This window comes from Priapulus caudatus, unplaced genomic scaffold (assembly GCF_000485595.1).
Source record: "Priapulus caudatus unplaced genomic scaffold, Priapulus_caudatus-5.0.1 Scaffold75, whole genome shotgun sequence".
Lineage (NCBI taxonomy): Eukaryota > Metazoa > Priapulida > Priapulimorpha > Priapulimorphida > Priapulidae > Priapulus > Priapulus caudatus.
The window spans coordinates 815,979-833,273 of NW_014577136.1; the positions used below are offsets into that span (position 1 = coordinate 815,979).

Sequence of the window (17,295 nt, forward strand, 5' to 3'; positions counted from 1 at the left end):
GACTGAGTTGTTCAGATACATCATGCGGACTGAGTTGTTCAGAGAGATCATGCGGACTGAGTTGTTCAGAGACATAATGCGGACTGAGTTGTTCAGAGATATCATGCGGACTGAGTTGTTCAGAGAGATCATGCGGACTTTGTTGTTCAGAGACATCATGTTGGATCTGTTGTTCAGAGACATCATGTTGGTTTTGTTGTTCAGAGACATCACACTTGCTTTGTTGTTCAACTAAATCACTGTACTGTTCAGACACGTTATGTTGGTTGTGTTGTTCAGATGCACGACTGTGTTGTTCTGGTTCATTGCTGTGCTGTTCTGATCTATTGCTGTGTTGTTCTGATCTATTGCTGTGTTGTTCTTGTTCTGGTTCATTGCTGTGTTGTTCTGATCTAATGCTGTGTTGTTCTGGTTCATTGCTGTGTTGTTCTGATCTAATGCCGTGTTGTTCTGACACATCACGCTCCCCATGTTTTTCGGAACGATGGTGTTCCTCGATTTCTTTAGAGTCATGTTGTTCTCTGAGGTGTTCAGAACGACGATGTTCGGCAGGTTTCGTGGAAGCATCATCCTTGCTGTGCGCCACGCCCTCTCTAACGACTTGTTCTGATTGGCTGACATTCTCCTGGGGTTCGTGCTGTGATTGGCTGTAGGTTCGCGTCAGCACGTGACCTTGCAGACTACTGCTGCCCTCTACCTCGTCATCTTCTCCCGTCTTCCCGGATTTGTTCGCTTCCTGTCTCCTCACCTCTGAAGTCCTTACGTACGACGGTCTATCCCGGCTCGTTTCGCTCGACCTTGAACCGCGTCCGCCGACCTTGAAATCCCAGGGGCAGAACGCTCCGACGCCGCGGTGAGAAACCAGGGGTTTAGCAGACGGCTGGATGAGTCGCGCTAGCCCGACCGGCTTCTGTCGATCTCGTTTTGCCTCCTCCACTCTCTGTCGGGCCACCTCGGCAGCCTGCAGCTTACCCAGCGCCTCCTGGCGGGGGAAGGGGGTGATAAGGTACGGAATAGTACAGCTCGCGTAGTGATATCAATAGCTTTTATTCATATCAATATCTTATATAGATTTTAATAGCTTTTAATATCTTTTATAATATCAAGAAGGGCCTTCTTTATACGCTCTTGATATATATATATTTAAAATAAATAGTGCCTTTTGCTAATGGTCATGTCATGACCGTTTCTCGCGAGGACTAAGCGGTCATTAGATAGTAATTAAACTGGGTCACTATTAAATACGACATTAACTATTCGTACCAGTTTTTGCCTGAGTAGGTCCAGTTTGTGAGTGTAGTTCGCGATATAGGTAATGCTGTTAACAATTTAGGCAATTTAAAATATGATGACGACGATGACGCGCTAATCGCTATACATGTAATTATGTATAGATTGCAGACGACAATTAGGATCTTGTCTGCTGCAAGACGCGCATGCGCATTACCGTGAGCTGTCGCTCGGCCTCCTGTCTGTCCGTGCGTAGCTTTGCCATCCTGTCTCTCTCTTCCATCAGTAACCTGTTATCAAAAAAACATCGCAAATTGTTATGATTGTCGTAAAATCGTTCTCTTTTCCATCGGTAACCTGTCAACAGAACCATCACACATTTTTTTACGATTGTCGTAAAATCGTTATCGTGAGTCTGAAATGTCGTAACCCTTTGAACGAAATTTCACGTCGAAAGTCGTGACATTTGAGACTTTTAGTGCTATTTCCGACAACGCGTCCATCCAACGAACAATCCAAACGTTAGTCGCAAATATAGATTTTCTAGGGTTGAAGACGTTGTAATGTCTCCCTAACACGTAGAAAGCCACACACGCGCGCACGAAGGCGCGTATATACACATACGCGCACACAGCTACACGCACATACATGCAGAAGAACGCACCCACGCAGCTACGCACAGCACACGCACGCACGCACGCACGCACGCGCACGCAAGCACGCAACGCACACATACGCACGTCCACGCACGCACGCACCACGCTACAGCACGTACGCACGCACGCAACACACACACACAAACCACACACACGACTCTTATCTTCTCCTTCTCTCTCTCTTCCTACCCTCTCTCTCTCATCTCTCCTCTCTTTCTCGCTCTACCTCTCCTGTCTCTTGATCCCTCTCTCTTCTCTTATCTCCCCTTCTCTTTCCATCGCCCCTCCTTCGCCATTCTCTCTCTCTCTCTTCTCTCCATCGCCCCTCCTTCTCCTCTATGTATCTCACTTTTCTCTATCCACCCTAAGAGGTGTTCGTACCGGGAGACATTCTGCTGCTCGGTCTCGACCTCCTCCCGCTTCCTTCTCTCGTCGTGAAGCAGACCTTCCTGTTCCTTGCTGAGCCTCTCCAGTTCTCTCGCCTTCTCAGCTTCCTCTTCCAGCAATCTGCAGCGACAGTACGACAGAGATAACGACAAGTCAAGAGGAACATGTATAGTGCAGAGCCTCTCTATCCGCGTGCTCGGTTGGTGCGTGCTTGGTTAGGTATCTTAAGTCGTTGAATTACAATTATTGTAACTAAAATCGATGTCAAATAGTCGAGGAAATACAGTATCACGGGAATAACGTTTCTAATGAACTTGCATGGCTGAGTGGAGGCTTCCTCCAGAGAAGAGATGGGGGATAATAATAGGAACGTAATGCAGATTAGAGATAAGGAGGATATTATTGATGATCCGACGTAGAGATGAAAGTAGGTAGATGTAGAGTAGAGAGGAGCGCGATGAGAGAGAGAGAAAGAGCGAAAGCAGAGTAAGAAGCAACGAGAGACAAGAGGACGAAGGAGACAGAGCCGCAGACGAAGGGAGAGAAAGAAAGAAAGAGAGAGAGAGAGAGAGAGAGGGGTGGGGAGAGAGAGCGAAAGCGGGGGAGAACGAGAGCACAGACGAAAGAGCAAGAGAAAGAGAGGAGAGGCGAGACAGAGACAGACAAAGAAAAGAGACATAGCAGACAAAAAAGAGAGACAGAGACCGACAAAGAAAGAGAGAGAGAAGAGAGAAGAGAGAGAGCGAGAGAGAGAGACATGACAAAGAAAAGAAAGAGAGAAAGCGAGAAGAAGAGAGACGCGAGACGACAAAGAAAGAGAGACAGAGACAGTACAGAGGTAAGAGAGAGAGAGATGGAGAGAGAGGAGAGAGAGAGAGAAGACAAGAAAGAAAGAGAGAGAGAGAGAGAGCGAGAGACAGCAAAGAAAGAAGAAAGAAAGAGAGAGAGAGAGAGAGGAGAGGCGAGAGCGAGAGAGATAGAGAGAGAGGAGAGAGAGAGAGAGGAGAGAGAGAGAGAGAGACGAGAAAGGGAGAGCGAGAGAGAAAGAGAGATAGATAGAGAGCCCGAGAGAGAGATGAGTAGAGAGAGAAGAGACGAGAGACGAGCGAAAGAGAGAGAGAGAGGAGAGAGAGAGAGAGGAAGGAGGAGAGAGAGAGAGAGAGAGGAGAGCAGAGAGCGAGAGAGAGAGAGAAAGAAGAGAGAGAGCGAGAGGAAGAGAGAGAGAGAGGAGAGAGCTACCTTTTAGCTGCAGAGCGCGCCACGCGCGTAGCTTCTTCATCCCGCGTTGCCTGTCTTCACCAGGCCACATGCTGCTCCAGCTCCCCCCCTGTATGCGCTCTGCTGCCTGCGTCTCGTGAGTCGCTTAGCTCGGCCTACCTTCTGCATGATGTCTGCGTCTGGCTCCTCGGCTTCCCAACGCCGCCTACAACCACAGCCGAGGCGACCCCAGGCCCGCTCGGCCGAGCCATGCCCATCGTACGCGAGCCTGCCTGATCTACGACTATAGCCCCCGAAAGCAGCAAACAACTACCGATGCCCGACAGAGCACCGAATGACCCGGAACTGACGCGACGCCGAGCTGCGACAGCCGCCGACCGACCCGACAGCCGCCGAGCGACCGACCGGACCGGCTGCGAACGGCGCCGCCGGCGACGCGACCGAACGACGCGACACGGCCCTGACGGCGCCGCCCGGACCGACCGAACGACGCGACCTGACCGACCCAACCGACGGCGCGAATGACTGATCATGATTGATCTCGAATTACTGACTGGCTGACTAGACTGAGGTGCAACACCGACTAGTATGGTCTATGTAGAGGGACATGAACCAACAGACGTGGTTCGATCGGGTCGTCGTCGTCGGACGTCGACACCGGACGGCGTGTGCCTCTCAGCCTTCCTACGTGCTGCTGACGCGTCAGGATGCATCTTGCTTAGAGGGTCGAGGGGCTGAGGGGCGCGGGCTCGCGGCGGTCCTGCGGGTGGCGGTGCGTGCGTGCTGGGAACGGTCGCTCCACTCTTGGCGGCAGTCCTGCCTCGCGCCGTTCTCTCTCGCCAGTTCCCTGGTTTCTCTGCGGCGAGAAATCATCTGCATATAGGCATTGGCTACTGCACAGCACGCACGCAAGCCAAGTACGTACGGCACGCACGGCGCACAGACACGCGATGAGACTGCGGGTAGCAACGCACGCAGCACACGTCAGCAGCGCACTCACACGCCAACATGCCCGCACGGGCACTGCCCACACAACGCCACACACACCAAACACACACCCGACGAGCACCGGGCACGACACGCACCGCACGGCACCGCACACACACGACACGCAACGTCGCGCCGCACGCCACACACAGCACACGCACACACGGAGCAGGCCGCCCACATACACGGCGGCACGCACGCACGCACGCCACATACCACACACACCCCGACAAGCCGCACCGCACGCACCACACACGACATACACAGCACAGCGCACCACGCATGCACCGCACACACACAAGCCCACGCACCACGCACGGGCACGCGCACCGACCGCACGCGCAACGCAGCCACGTCACGCAGCGCGCACGGTCCACGCACGCACACACGACCGCACGCACGCACCGCGTCTTCAACCCGCTCACACAGCGTCGTTATCACATTGTAGGTCATTGGCTCAAACACGCGCACCAACGCGACGCACCCCCGGACGCCCGCCGACGCACGCACGCCACGCACGCACACAGCCCGCACTGCACGTACGCACGCAAAACGCAGGAGTGTTGTTAATCGCCAGTAGAAGGCCACAGTCAATATTTATCCCATCATCTTCGAGAAGTGTAGAATACAAATTTGTAGTAGAAGCTAGACAGGCGATCTATCTGCGTGCGATGTTCTACACAGCTTCGGGCTGTCATTTCATTATTAACAACAAAAAATATCAACACAGTGCGTCGTAGCGCGCCTAGAGAAATGGTCAATCGAGTGCACGGAATCACGCATGTCTGTATGGATGAGTCGTGTCTTTATTGAGTGGTCGTGTCTGGTCATTAGCTCGATTGTGTGAGTCGCAGGAATCAGGATCTCCGATTCAACACAAGTATTAGGTTATCACAGCAGTAGCAGCGCAGTGCACCACCCCAGCAGCAGCAGCAGCGAGCGGCAGCAGCATGCATACAGCAGCAGCAGCCGGGCGTACCGGCAGTAAGCGAGCAGCAGTACCAGCACTAGCGAGCACTAGCAGCAGCAGGCAGCAGGCAGCAGCAGTACCAGCATTCAGCAGCCCAGCACGCAGAAGCCATGCAGTAGCAGTGAGGAGCAGCAATCATGGCAAGCAGCAGCAGGCAGCAGTCCAGTAGGCAGCAGTAGCTAGCAGTCAGGCAGCAGCAAGGCAGAGGCGCGGCGGGCACCACCAATCAGCAGTTATCACCATCATCATCTTCATCATTTATCATGCATCATCATCATCATCATCATCCACAACTATCAATCATGCACGCACATCGTCATCAATCATTCATGCGATCATCACAGCATGCAGCAGCAGCAGCAACACTGCACTAACACTCTCACCTGTTTCTCCGTGGGAGTCTCTCATTGCGCTTGCTGCTCTTCCAGTCTGCCGCTGGTCGACTGCGCAGCTGGTTTCCCGCCTGCTCCTGGCCCTCTTCAACATGTCCCCGCGCCGCCGTTCCTCTCCAGCGAGCGCGATCCTCTGGTAACTCGCTTCGCTCCTGGACCTCCCGCGGAACTGTTGAATGGCGCCAATCTGAACGACTACACGGGGAGGATAGGACTATAAGCGGCTTATGTCGGGCTTGCGAGGGCCGACGTCCGACCGAACGCAACTTGATTTCGATGCAACTGGGAGCGACGGCAGCAGACTTAGTTGCGTCCAAGTTGCCCACTGTTCTTGAAATTCGCGAGCAACTAGTTGGCGCCAGTCGCAGGCAGTCGCGTCTGCAGTCGACGCTGACCTAAGCACTGGGCAGTCGCAGCCAGTTTACTTATCCAGTCGAGTCGCTCGCAAGCCCGACATAAGCCGCCTTTAGAGGTTGAAGAGTTCTACGAGGCATTCTTTTGCTTACATGATTTTGAAATTAACGCGACAAAAAGTTATCTGGAAATTCAATGATGCTTGGGAAATTCATCTTCGAAAAATGATGCCGGCATCTTGAAATTACGTGATAAAAATTACGTACGCTGGCGGGACGGGAAATAACGGACGATAGGAGAACAGTTATAGAAATCCGTAATAAAATTTGTGGACAGTGACAAAACTTTCACGTAAAAGGCCGCTTTCACACGCCAGAAAAGCGCAAGTACGCCATACAGCACGGCAGCACGTACGCGCACCACGACGTACCGCACGGCACACGTACGCGCACGCCACAACGTACGCACGCACAACGTAACGCACGGTCACGCACGCACAGCAGCGCACGCACGCACACACACACATCACATACGGACACGCACACGCATACACACACACACACATGCTGCTGCCCGATCGCACACATACACACACACACAACACTACATACACACACCACACACACACACACAGCCACAAAACAGCACACACATACAGGCACATTCACCCACACAACAACACACACACCCACACACATCACACACAGTACGCAGCACGCACGCAGCTGCAACGCAACGCACGCACACGCACGCACGCACACACACACACACAGCACACACAGCCACACACACAACACCATAGCACAGCATACAGAATCCATGCGGAATAAGTAATTCTGAGCTAATCGACCTTGGCGTCCAAGGTTCAGGTAATGAGGAGTGCAGCCTTTACGCAGACCGAGTATGCATCAAATATTAAAACTGATTACGAGAAAAAAAAAAGATGGTGGGGAGGGCTGACGACAGCTAATCAAGACGCAGAGATTTTCGATCCGAAATCGGAGATAATAGATGGCTCTAGCAATCGCGTAGCGAAATCATCCCCACCCCCTAAGAAACGCCCACCCCCTCTCCGCCGCCACCACCACCGCCGCGGAACCTGTATTAATGCATTTATCCGTTATATGATGAATGTTATATTATTTATGACGTCAGCGTTGTTGCAGACGAGAGACAATAGCGTGGCGCATAGCTTAACGTATGATGTAGATAAGCATTATAATTATTATTAGATATCATTGGCATTAACGCCAACAGTCGTTGCACAGGATGTCGTGAACAGCACGGATTGACGGGCACGCGGAGCCGACCGACCACGACGCATCGACGTCCCGGTGACAGCCGCACAGCCGGCACGCACCGCACGGCCCACCGCACACATACCTGTAACCCATTCTTGTCCCGCAAGTGTGCGGTTATCAATGGCGCTAATATCGAAGATACGGTCACCACGCCGTGACATGACCGTGAACCTGTTCGGATAATTCGTCTTTCTGTCCGGAGTCATCTGAAATAACAAAAACTGTATAAATAAGTGTGCTGTGTGCTGTGGTGTGTGTGTGTGTGTGCTGTGTGGTGTGTGGCTGTGTGTGTGCGTGCGTGCGTGTGTGTGTGTAGCTGTGTGTGTGGTGTGCTGTGTGTGTGTGTGTGTGTGGTCGTGCGCGCGTGTTGTGCGTGTGTGTTGTGGTGTGTGTGTGTGTGTGTGTGTGTGTGTGTGTGTGTTGTGTTGCTGTGTGTGTGCGTCTCTTGTGTGTGTGTGGTGTGTGTGTGTGTGTGTGTGTGTGCGTGTTGTGTGCGTGCGCCGTGTACTGTGCCCTGTGTGTGTGTGTGTGTGTGTGTGTGTGTGTTGCGCGCGCGCGTGCGTGCGTGCGTGCGTGTGCATGTATTCATTTCATGCGATATTTCTTTATATATCATCTAATGTTTCCAATTCTGTCTTTCTTTATCTTCTACATCTGTTTGTACCCTTCCTACCTGTACGACGGATTGCGTGGACAGAGCGATGGCACCTTTCCTCTCCTTCTCGTCACGTCCAGTGTAGTACACCATCTGATCCGCATTCAACACGAACCATCGTTCCTTCCACGTCTTCACGCGGTCTCCCTTCTTCCTCAATATGCCCTGAAATCGGACGTCCGCAACGGAAATGCAAATGCAGGAGCATCGAGAGCGATAAAGAAGAGAGGGATAGCGGGGGAATAGAGAGGGAGAATGGATTGGATCATTTGAGGTAAGCGGTATGGCCATAAAGAGGGCCGGTAGGTAACCAGAAAGAGGTGAGGCATTGCACGAAGGGGGAAATAGGAGAGAGGAGAGAGAAATAGAGAGAGAGAGAGAGAGCGGACTAGAGAGAAAGAGAGAGCGAGAGAGAGAGTACGAGGGAAGAGCGAGAGACGCGCCGAGAGAGAGAGCAGCGAGAGAGAGAGACGAGAGAGAGAGCGAGCAGAGCAGGAGAGAAGAGAGCAGGCGAGGAATGTGAGAGGTTCGGCGCGAAATAGCGAAAGAGATGAGATACACGGGGACGGAAACTAGAGAAGACATAGCAAAAACGAAACCAGCACATAAATAGAACTCGCTGAAATAAGTCCTTAATTATCTGCTTAAATAGATTTATACTCCTCGCGCCACACTGCAACACTACTTCTTGATGACTGCCGTTGACAAATATTATCGTAGAGTTCTCTAACGGCCTCGCTATGGGCGGCCCCGTCCACGCGCGTGTGTAGTGTCTCTCTAACAAACTCTACGCCATCTTCCTCCAACAGCACGTACAGCGAGTGTGCACTGATCCCTGGATGGCTTCAGCGAGACCACTAGCTTCCTCAGATTGATGAGGCAGGAAGGATGTAAGGGCTGACGCGTGAGGTCGGCGTGGGGTGTGGGTGGTGTGTGGTGTCGTGTGGGGGGGGGGGGACTGGGACGTTGTGTGCGAGTGTGTGGTGTGTTGTGTGGTGTGTCGTGTGTGTGCGGTGACGTGCGTGCGTGGTGTGTTGTGGCGTGCGTGCGTGTGTGTGTGTGTGTGTTGTGGGTGCGGTGCGTGTGTGTGTGAGTGTGGGTGGTGTGTGTGGTTCTGAGTGCTGTGTGTGCTGTGTGTGCGGTGTGGTGTGTGTGGGTGGGGGTGGTCGTGGTGACGCAGGGTGTAGCTGGCTGCCCACACTGATGGCTACTTGTACTGGCTTAGGAAGCGCCTGGATTCTCTGACAGTAGTATAGAGGTGTCGGTAAACTATACACACTCAGTGTGTGGTCACTCTATTAAACTAGTGTGTGGGTCACTCTATCAAACGAGTGTGTGGTCACTCTAATAAACTAGTGTGTGGCACCATCGTTTAACCTTGTAATGGTCATCACACTAACCAGGCTGTGGTGCACCTATGCTAAACCTAGGGCTGCTGTCAGCTATACTACAGGGCTGTGGTCAGCTCTACTAACGCTAGAGGCCTGTGGTCACTACTACAACCTAAGGCTGTGGTCAACTATATCTAACCTAATCGCCGCCGGCAATTCCTTGCAGCACGTTTTCGACACTTCGGCCCTTCATCGCATTTGGACACTAGACTGCGCCTCCGCGTCGCTGCGTGCGTAGCTCTGGCCACTGCGTGCTGACCGACGCAGGAACAGTCTAAAGAANAGAGAGAGAGAGAGAAAAAGATGGGAGGAATGGAGAGGTAGAGAAAAAGAAATGGGATGCACAGAGTAATAGAGATGTAGAGAAAAAGAAAGAAGAGAGATACACGGGGAGGAAAATAGAGAGACATAGAAAAACAAACAGCACATAATAAACTCGCGAAAGATTTATTATCTCTTATATTATATTTATATCCTCGCGCCACACTGCGACTCTACCTTCTTGATGACTCCGTTGACGAATATATCGTAGAGTTCTCTGACGGCCTCGCTGATGGCGGCCCGCCCCACGGCGCGTGTGTAGTGTCTCTCTAACAACTCTAGCATCTCCTCGAACAACACGTACAGCGATGTGCACTGATCCTGGAAGGCTTCAGCGACCCACAGCTTCCCTAGATGATGGCGCAGGAAGAATGTAAGGTGACCGTGAGATAGGGGTGGGGTGGGGTGGGGTGGGGTGGGTGTGTGGGTGTGTGTGGTGGGGGATGGGTGTGTGTGTGTGTGTGTGTACCTGGTGTGTGTGCGTGCGTGCGTGCGTGGTTATGTGTGTTGGGCCGTGCGTGCGTTGTGTGGTGTGTGTGTGTGTGGGTGGCAGTGCGTGTGTGTGTGCTGGAGTCAGTGGGTAGCTGTGTGTGCTCGTGGGTGTGTGTGTTGTTGTGCGGCGACCGGTGTGTGGTGATGGGGTGGGGGGGTGGTGCGTACGGTGATGCAGGGTGTAGCTGGCTGCCACATCTGAATGTGCTACGTGTACTGGCTTACGGAGGCGCGGGCTGATTCTCTGACAATAGTATAGGTGGGGGTGATGACGTAACTATACACACTCGAGTGTGTGGTGTCACTCTATAAACTAGTGCTGTGGCTACGTCTATCAAACGAGGTGTGTGGTCACTCATATAAACTAGTGTGTGCAGTCACCATGTTCACCGTGTATATGGTGGCATCACACTAACACTAGGGCTGTCGGTCACCTTGCTAAGCTAAGGGCTGTTGGTCACTCATACTATCACTTAGGGCTCGTGGTCACGTGATACTACCTTAGGGCTGTTGGGGCACTATACGAACCTAAAGGACGTGTTGGTCCGACGTATACTTAACCTAAGGCGCCGGGCCAAATTCCTTGCAAACGTTTTCCACGTTCGCCCTTGCACGCATTTGACATGACTGCGCCTACCGTCGTCCTGCGCTGGGTGCTCTGCCAACTGTGTGTGAAGACGCAGAACAGTGTCTAAAGACGTCGTCGCTCGAGGAGTATTCGTTGCTTACGCTGCCCATTGCGATAGACGCTACTTTACACGTTGGTCCAGGCACACCTCGTCTATCATAGCTGATTCATCCTGCTGATAGATATATTATATTGATATAGTATGTGTAGGATAATATAGTATATATATGACTATAATATTAACAAATTCAGATATGTGGGAAAGGGCGTTAAAATTTGATTTTAAATTTTTTTTATAATTAAGTAAAGGTTTAGTTATATACTTGAATTATACATGTATATATGGGTGATGTACAAAATAGGAAATATAGGCATGAAGTGTTGCATTACGTTTATAGAGCAAGCCTCAGCTACGAGAGACACAATGTTGTGTCCGCGTCGATGTGTCTACGAAGGGAGTAATAGCATAGATAGACCTACATTAGACTAGTACTACAATTATACAAACATGAGTTGCAACGTGGTACTGTATTTATTTGTTTATTTATTTATTTACTTAGTTTCTTGCTTGCTAACTTACTTACTTGCTTACTTATTTGCTTGCTAGCTTGCTTACTTACTTTAGTTTACTTTTACTTCAAAGGAAAACACAAAAAAGTGACCGTCAACGTCCGTTTCTATAGAGGTGTTCAAGGCAACACAGGTTTAACTGTAGACGGACACATTGTTTATAGATGGCGCTCTCACCTGTGCGACGCTGCTCGTCGTAACGTCGACACAGCTAAGCAGACATCTGCCGACGTACTCGGCGACGGCGGGGAAGTCCAGGTTGGTCTTGTCCGGCTGGAACGTGTCCAACGATGCGGGAGTGGGAGTTTGAAGGCTCTGTCCAGCGCCTGTCCGCGCCAGAGCGGCAACGAGCGTCTGCGGGGGAGCAAGCAACATTCACGCTAATGGTTTGGTTACTAGCATAGATAAACCTATAAGGCACTTTGTATATACATATCGTTATACTATTATATACTTTATACTTTATACTATCTATCTATCTTATCTATGGTGTGTCGATAAGAGGCCATCTGTTATTTTAGGAAGGATAAGTGTACAACTGTGGTCCATTCGGTTATAATTTCATCTGTTTGAGACTGTACTATGAAGTATTGATTTCCCATAATTTTGCTCTTCTGCCGCATTGATAATATTTCGCATGCTCATGAACTAGCATTTTTTGTTCGGACTTTTTTGCATATCGTTTATAACCTTCCTATATCATTATTAAATCCCCTAGCGTATGAATTTATTTGTAGGTGCATTTTGTGATTACTTGGTTGCCTATAATATCTCCTTCGTCTTATCATTTCTTTTGTTGGTGTGAATTTTTGGTACCATGTATTTGTTTTGTTTCAAATTAACTTCTAATCTTTTTGTATTCAGCTAATTACTGGAGCCATAACTGAGCGATCTTTGCTTAGCTGTTCATAATCTCCACATTCTTGAGAATATCGTCCAGTATTTTACTCATTGTCATCTTCTAAAACTGACACGACCCTTCGCTGACGCTGTGGAGACGTGCGCCGCGGCCCTCGAATTTGGGCGCACGTCCCCCTGCGGACAGCGCTTCTATACTTGATACGACCCCGCTGGTCGCAGTGCGCAGGTATCGTGCGGACTGCGCGTTCGATCCGCGTCTCAGCCGCTGGTAGTGATCTACGCAAAGCTAGGTGCCCACGCAATCTGTGTAGTCATGTCCTCTCTATATTACGATGATACCGCTTGTGTGCGAGGTGTGGTGTGTGTGGATCCCGGTGATGGTTGTGTTGTTGTGTAGTGATGTGTGGTGTAGTGTGTGTAGTGTGTCGTGTGGTGTGGTGGGTGCCGGTGCGTGGGTTGTATGTCGACTGGCTGCTCGCTGTGTGTGTGTGTGTGTGTGTTGTGTGTGTCGTGCTGTAGTGTGCGTGCGTGGCGTGCGTGCGTGCGTGCGTGTTTATCGTGGCCAGAGAGCAGAGCCTTCGCCTCACGTATTGATGCCCTCATTAAACTATTTTCCCAGTGCTTATATCTGCATTATACGCTATAGAGCCCGAGTAAGTTAAATGGCGATGTTGTGACGTTAGCTTTACATGTATGACCATGCATTCCACAGCCACGCACAGCACGCCTGCTATTTAACCATTTGATAGCGCGATACATAATGTCACATCATTACATAACCATCTCGTAATCATCGCAGTCGGAGTCGGAGGGTAGCTAACGAATCTTGTTAATTGTTTTAACACGTACATGATGAGATTATGCTTGCGGCAGCTGCTGCTGCTGCCTTGGTTCTTTTCTTTTATGTCAAGTAATACCGAGCACATGTGCGCTCCCGACACCTAGATCATCAGGTCACACTGACTGCATACTGGCAGAATGCTAAAATCTTTCCGATGCCTAGAGATCATGAGAAAGAGAGGGAGAGAGAGAGCGAGAAAAAAGGGGAAGATGGAGATAGAGGAAGAGATGGCGGGAGAGAGCGTGATGGAGAAAACGAGAGAGGTAAAGAGAGAGGCGAGAGAGAGCGTAGGGAGGAAAGCGAGAGAGAGAGAGAGAGAGAAGAATGAGCAGAGAGAGAGAGGAGAGAGAGATGAGCAGAGCGCGAAGAGAGAGAGAGAGAGAGAGAGAGAGCGGAGCGAGTGGTGAGAAGAGAGTGGAGAGAGGAGAGGAGAGGTAGTGAGAAAGAGAGCGAGGGAGAAGAGAGAAGGGGAGAGAAGAAGTGAGAGTGAGAGAGAAGAGAGAAGGGGAGAGAGAGGAAAAGAAGAAAGAGAAGGAGATAGAGAATAGTGAAGAGAAAGAGAAGAGAGAGAAGAGAGATGGATGTGAGAAGAGTGTGTGTGCGAGTGTGTGTGAGGGGGGAGAGGAGAGAGAGAGAGCGAGCGGACAGGAGAAAGCATTGTAGGCGTACCAGTACAGTTAAACGAGTCTCTGGGGTTGCAACGGCTTTGGGATCTAGACTGTGAATGGCGTGCCACAGCGGCTGCGTCCTTGCCTCCAAGTCACTCATGGCGACACACAGAGAGAACGCACGCACGCACGCACACGCACACACGCACGCACGCACACACGCACACACGTACGAACACAGTGTTAATCAATCAATACACGTGGATATATCTGTCAAGGTGTGTGCGTATCTGGATAAACACATGTAACACTAAATACAATCACAGGCGAGAGAGAAACGTTGAACGTTACACGCACGTTTTGGTACAGACGCCCTTTTCTATCTGTGTCTCTCTCTCTCTACCTGTGGGGAGATTTCCCGGAAATGACGTCACCCTGGAGCAGCCGACATCCGCGGTGCGTTCGCACGCGCTGTACGGGCGCGGTCACATGATCTACTTACGTCATGTAACACTAACGTTTTCCTTATGGTACTAGACACACGCACGCGCACGCACGCACGCACACGCACGCACGCACGCACTCACGTACGCACGGACGCACACGCACGCACGCACGTACGTGCTGTACGGGCGTGGTACCACGATCTACTCACGTCATCTCTGTTTTCCCCGTTTTCCTTATAGAAACAGACAGAAGCACGCACTCACGTACGCACGCACACACGCACGCACGCACGTCTAATCGTATTCTATGGAGGTTGGTTATTCGTCACGCTAGTGTGATGTAATCGATGTAACTCTGACAGCTTTTAAATGAAATCATATATCATTACTACTATAAAAGCATAGAGAAGGTGGCTTATAATACATAGCCAATTATTCCTCAATAAACTCTAGATTTTAGTTTTACAACAAACCATATTAGTTACTGCCACTAAACATCAACGTAACGAATGAAATGCAATAAAATGATGTAAACTATTTTATTACAGGTGTTTCCTGCGTTTATTAAAACGCTAAATTTACAAGAATTGCTTCTCCAAGCAGAGATATCCTTGAGTTTATAGCACTTTACAACTGACCCTCTCTCTGGTTGACCACGTAATCAGGTTACCAATATGGCATAGCAGTATTCATGACTTTAATGCCCACGCACTAGCTTCTACAAAAGTTTTGGAGTCCCACACCGGACCAATCGAGGTATGGGTATGTTGCATGATCAAGCTATCTCTCATAAAGAGACGGAAACCGGGGTTAATTATCAAAATGCAGCCTGGCGGAATGCCACCCGAGCGAAAGAATTAAGATTCAGAGAAAAGGAAACGGTGAACAAACATTAATGCTAATAGAGTGCTGTACCGAGAAAATGTAATATAGCTGGTGCTGGCTCCTACGGACCCACACTTGCCTGCAATGAAACCCCAGTTGTGGGCCCTTACTAGTATACTATTATAATCTTGCTCTCAGGGCCATGATTTCTCACTCTCACCTGCCGAGTCACGTTAGCAACATTTCTACCTGAACTTGCAGTACTCTCACAATTACCACGAGGGGGGGGGAAACTCTGGATTCCGACTGACGAAATTTAGGCGACGTTACCGATTCGGTATTACGTCACGGCTACGTCACAATACGCTCAGAATTCCGCCACTTTCTTCTCATCGTCTTACTCCTCAGCTAATAATAAATGCAGCGAACGATTGATACGCGCAGAAGCCAAATAATCACGTGAATAAGTGTCGATTTTAATACCAAGTACACCCACTAAGTGGAGCTACGTGCGATGACGCACCACTCCAGTTTACATCTGCGCCTCTGGTGCAATCGCCTCGCTCTTACGACCTTGCAGCGTTTCCTTGCCCCTCCCCCTCCCCGATGGGAATTAATTAAGTTAATTAGTGGCGGCGACAGCTGGTGACGGACTAACGACTCCCTCACCTCTGCGTCGAACGCGAGACGCGAGTCAGACGAAAGGCAGGCGGCTCTATTGGACACGTTCCAACGCGTTGCCGCTGCCGACGGCGGCAGCAGCGACAAACAACGCGCCCATCCCCCACGCCTGCCTACCTGTTTCTGTTTTTAAATTCACGCTCCCCCGATTACGCTCGAGTCACGCGTTAGCACATTTCGGAGACGGATCCGATAACAATTAATGACGGCCGGTCGTTAGCGAGGTGTGAACGCTGTCACCGCCTCCACTCGACAGTGCTGCGATATTAACGCCACCTGGTGGTGTACACTGACACTCCAGGGAGGTCGGTGGTGACGGTGAGGTGTTAGAGGTCGCCACGTGTTTCCCGGCGGCGCCATCTAGCGGTGGAAATAAAGCTCGAGTGACGGGTTGTACTTGAAGGGCTTGCTACGACTCCGGCCCCTGTATAAAGAAGAAAACAAGGCATTTAGCAACTAAATTTTTCCTATATAAAGTAGAAAATACAAGACGCTTATCAACCGAATTCCTTAGCTTCACTACGGCTCAATTTCGACGACAATGGCGCGGACGCATCTGCTGCAAACATTCCCTGACGAAAATGAAATGACTGGACTGGAGCATACGTGTAGTCGTGTACTACAACGTATTCCATCACGGTTCCCACCTCAGCTGCCATCGATCGCTGGTGAAATTCGCCCGTGAAGTGCAATTTACTGGCTCCACAATACATATGCCCACCTTTCTTAAAATAACTGACTCCACGGGGCATCTTTTTAACTCTTATCGCCAACTACTTCTATGAGAATTTTTTTGGCAAAATTGGAGAAAATGGTGCCGAGATGACGACGAACGACCGAGCGTAAAATTTCGGAACGAACGACTCACCGGAACACGCGAAGGAAGATCTTCTCCTTCGAGATCTCCGTCGGTCCGCTGTTCTCGACCCCGGCAGACGCCGTCTCCAGGTAAACGTCGAAGCATAGCAACAGCATCTGCAGCTGATTGGCCAGCAGCTGGTCATGTGACTTGTATCCGACGCAGTACATGTTCACCTCCGTTTCGACAGCCTGTTTAGAAGCGATCCAAATACTGAGTGAGGTCAAAGGTCAAAGGTCAATGATATGGTCACTATTAAAGCAATGCTGTACTGGACAAGGACAAGGGTGAATGAGAAGGTCGCTAAAGGTCAAATACCAACAATACACTCTTTTTTAAGCAAACGTAGTGCAGAGAAGGGGCAAAGGTAAATGTTACGATTGCAATTAAAAGATTTCATGTTTGCAGTCGAATCTAACACCGCAATACAGCGCAACCAGGACAAGGAAGACTCAATATTTTCATACACTGCACACACACAGCAGAACAAACACAACTAACGAGTGGGAAACGTCGATTAAATTACTCGCAGAGCAAACAGAGATAATTAAATATGGTAATTCGTTTCCGTCGGCGCGATTTTTCTTACGAGCCGGAGGCGGCGTAATTTAAGATCTCACCA

At 50.3% G+C, this 17,295-nt stretch overlaps 1 protein-coding gene across 1 annotated transcript in view; it reads right to left on the reverse strand.

Moving 5' to 3' along the window:
* Window positions 1-14,022, reverse strand: part of LOC106821481 (trichohyalin-like) — a 15,571-nt gene extending 1,549 nt beyond the window's left edge. Inside the window, exons 1-11 of the mRNA XM_014826307.1 lie at window positions 13,924-14,022; window positions 11,730-11,906; window positions 10,992-11,019; window positions 10,040-10,212; window positions 8,169-8,315; window positions 7,578-7,701; window positions 5,824-6,035; window positions 2,558-2,610; window positions 2,268-2,393; window positions 1,448-1,520; window positions 4-982 (exon numbers count right to left, since the gene is read on the reverse strand). Of these exons, the coding sequence (XP_014681793.1) occupies window positions 4-982; window positions 1,448-1,520; window positions 2,268-2,393; window positions 2,558-2,610; window positions 5,824-6,035; window positions 7,578-7,701; window positions 8,169-8,315; window positions 10,040-10,212; window positions 10,992-11,019; window positions 11,730-11,906; window positions 13,924-14,022 (2,191 nt within the window). The remainder of the gene's footprint in view (window positions 1-3; window positions 983-1,447; window positions 1,521-2,267; window positions 2,394-2,557; window positions 2,611-5,823; window positions 6,036-7,577; window positions 7,702-8,168; window positions 8,316-10,039; window positions 10,213-10,991; window positions 11,020-11,729; window positions 11,907-13,923) is intronic.
* Window positions 14,023-17,295: the final 3,273 nt, after the last annotated feature.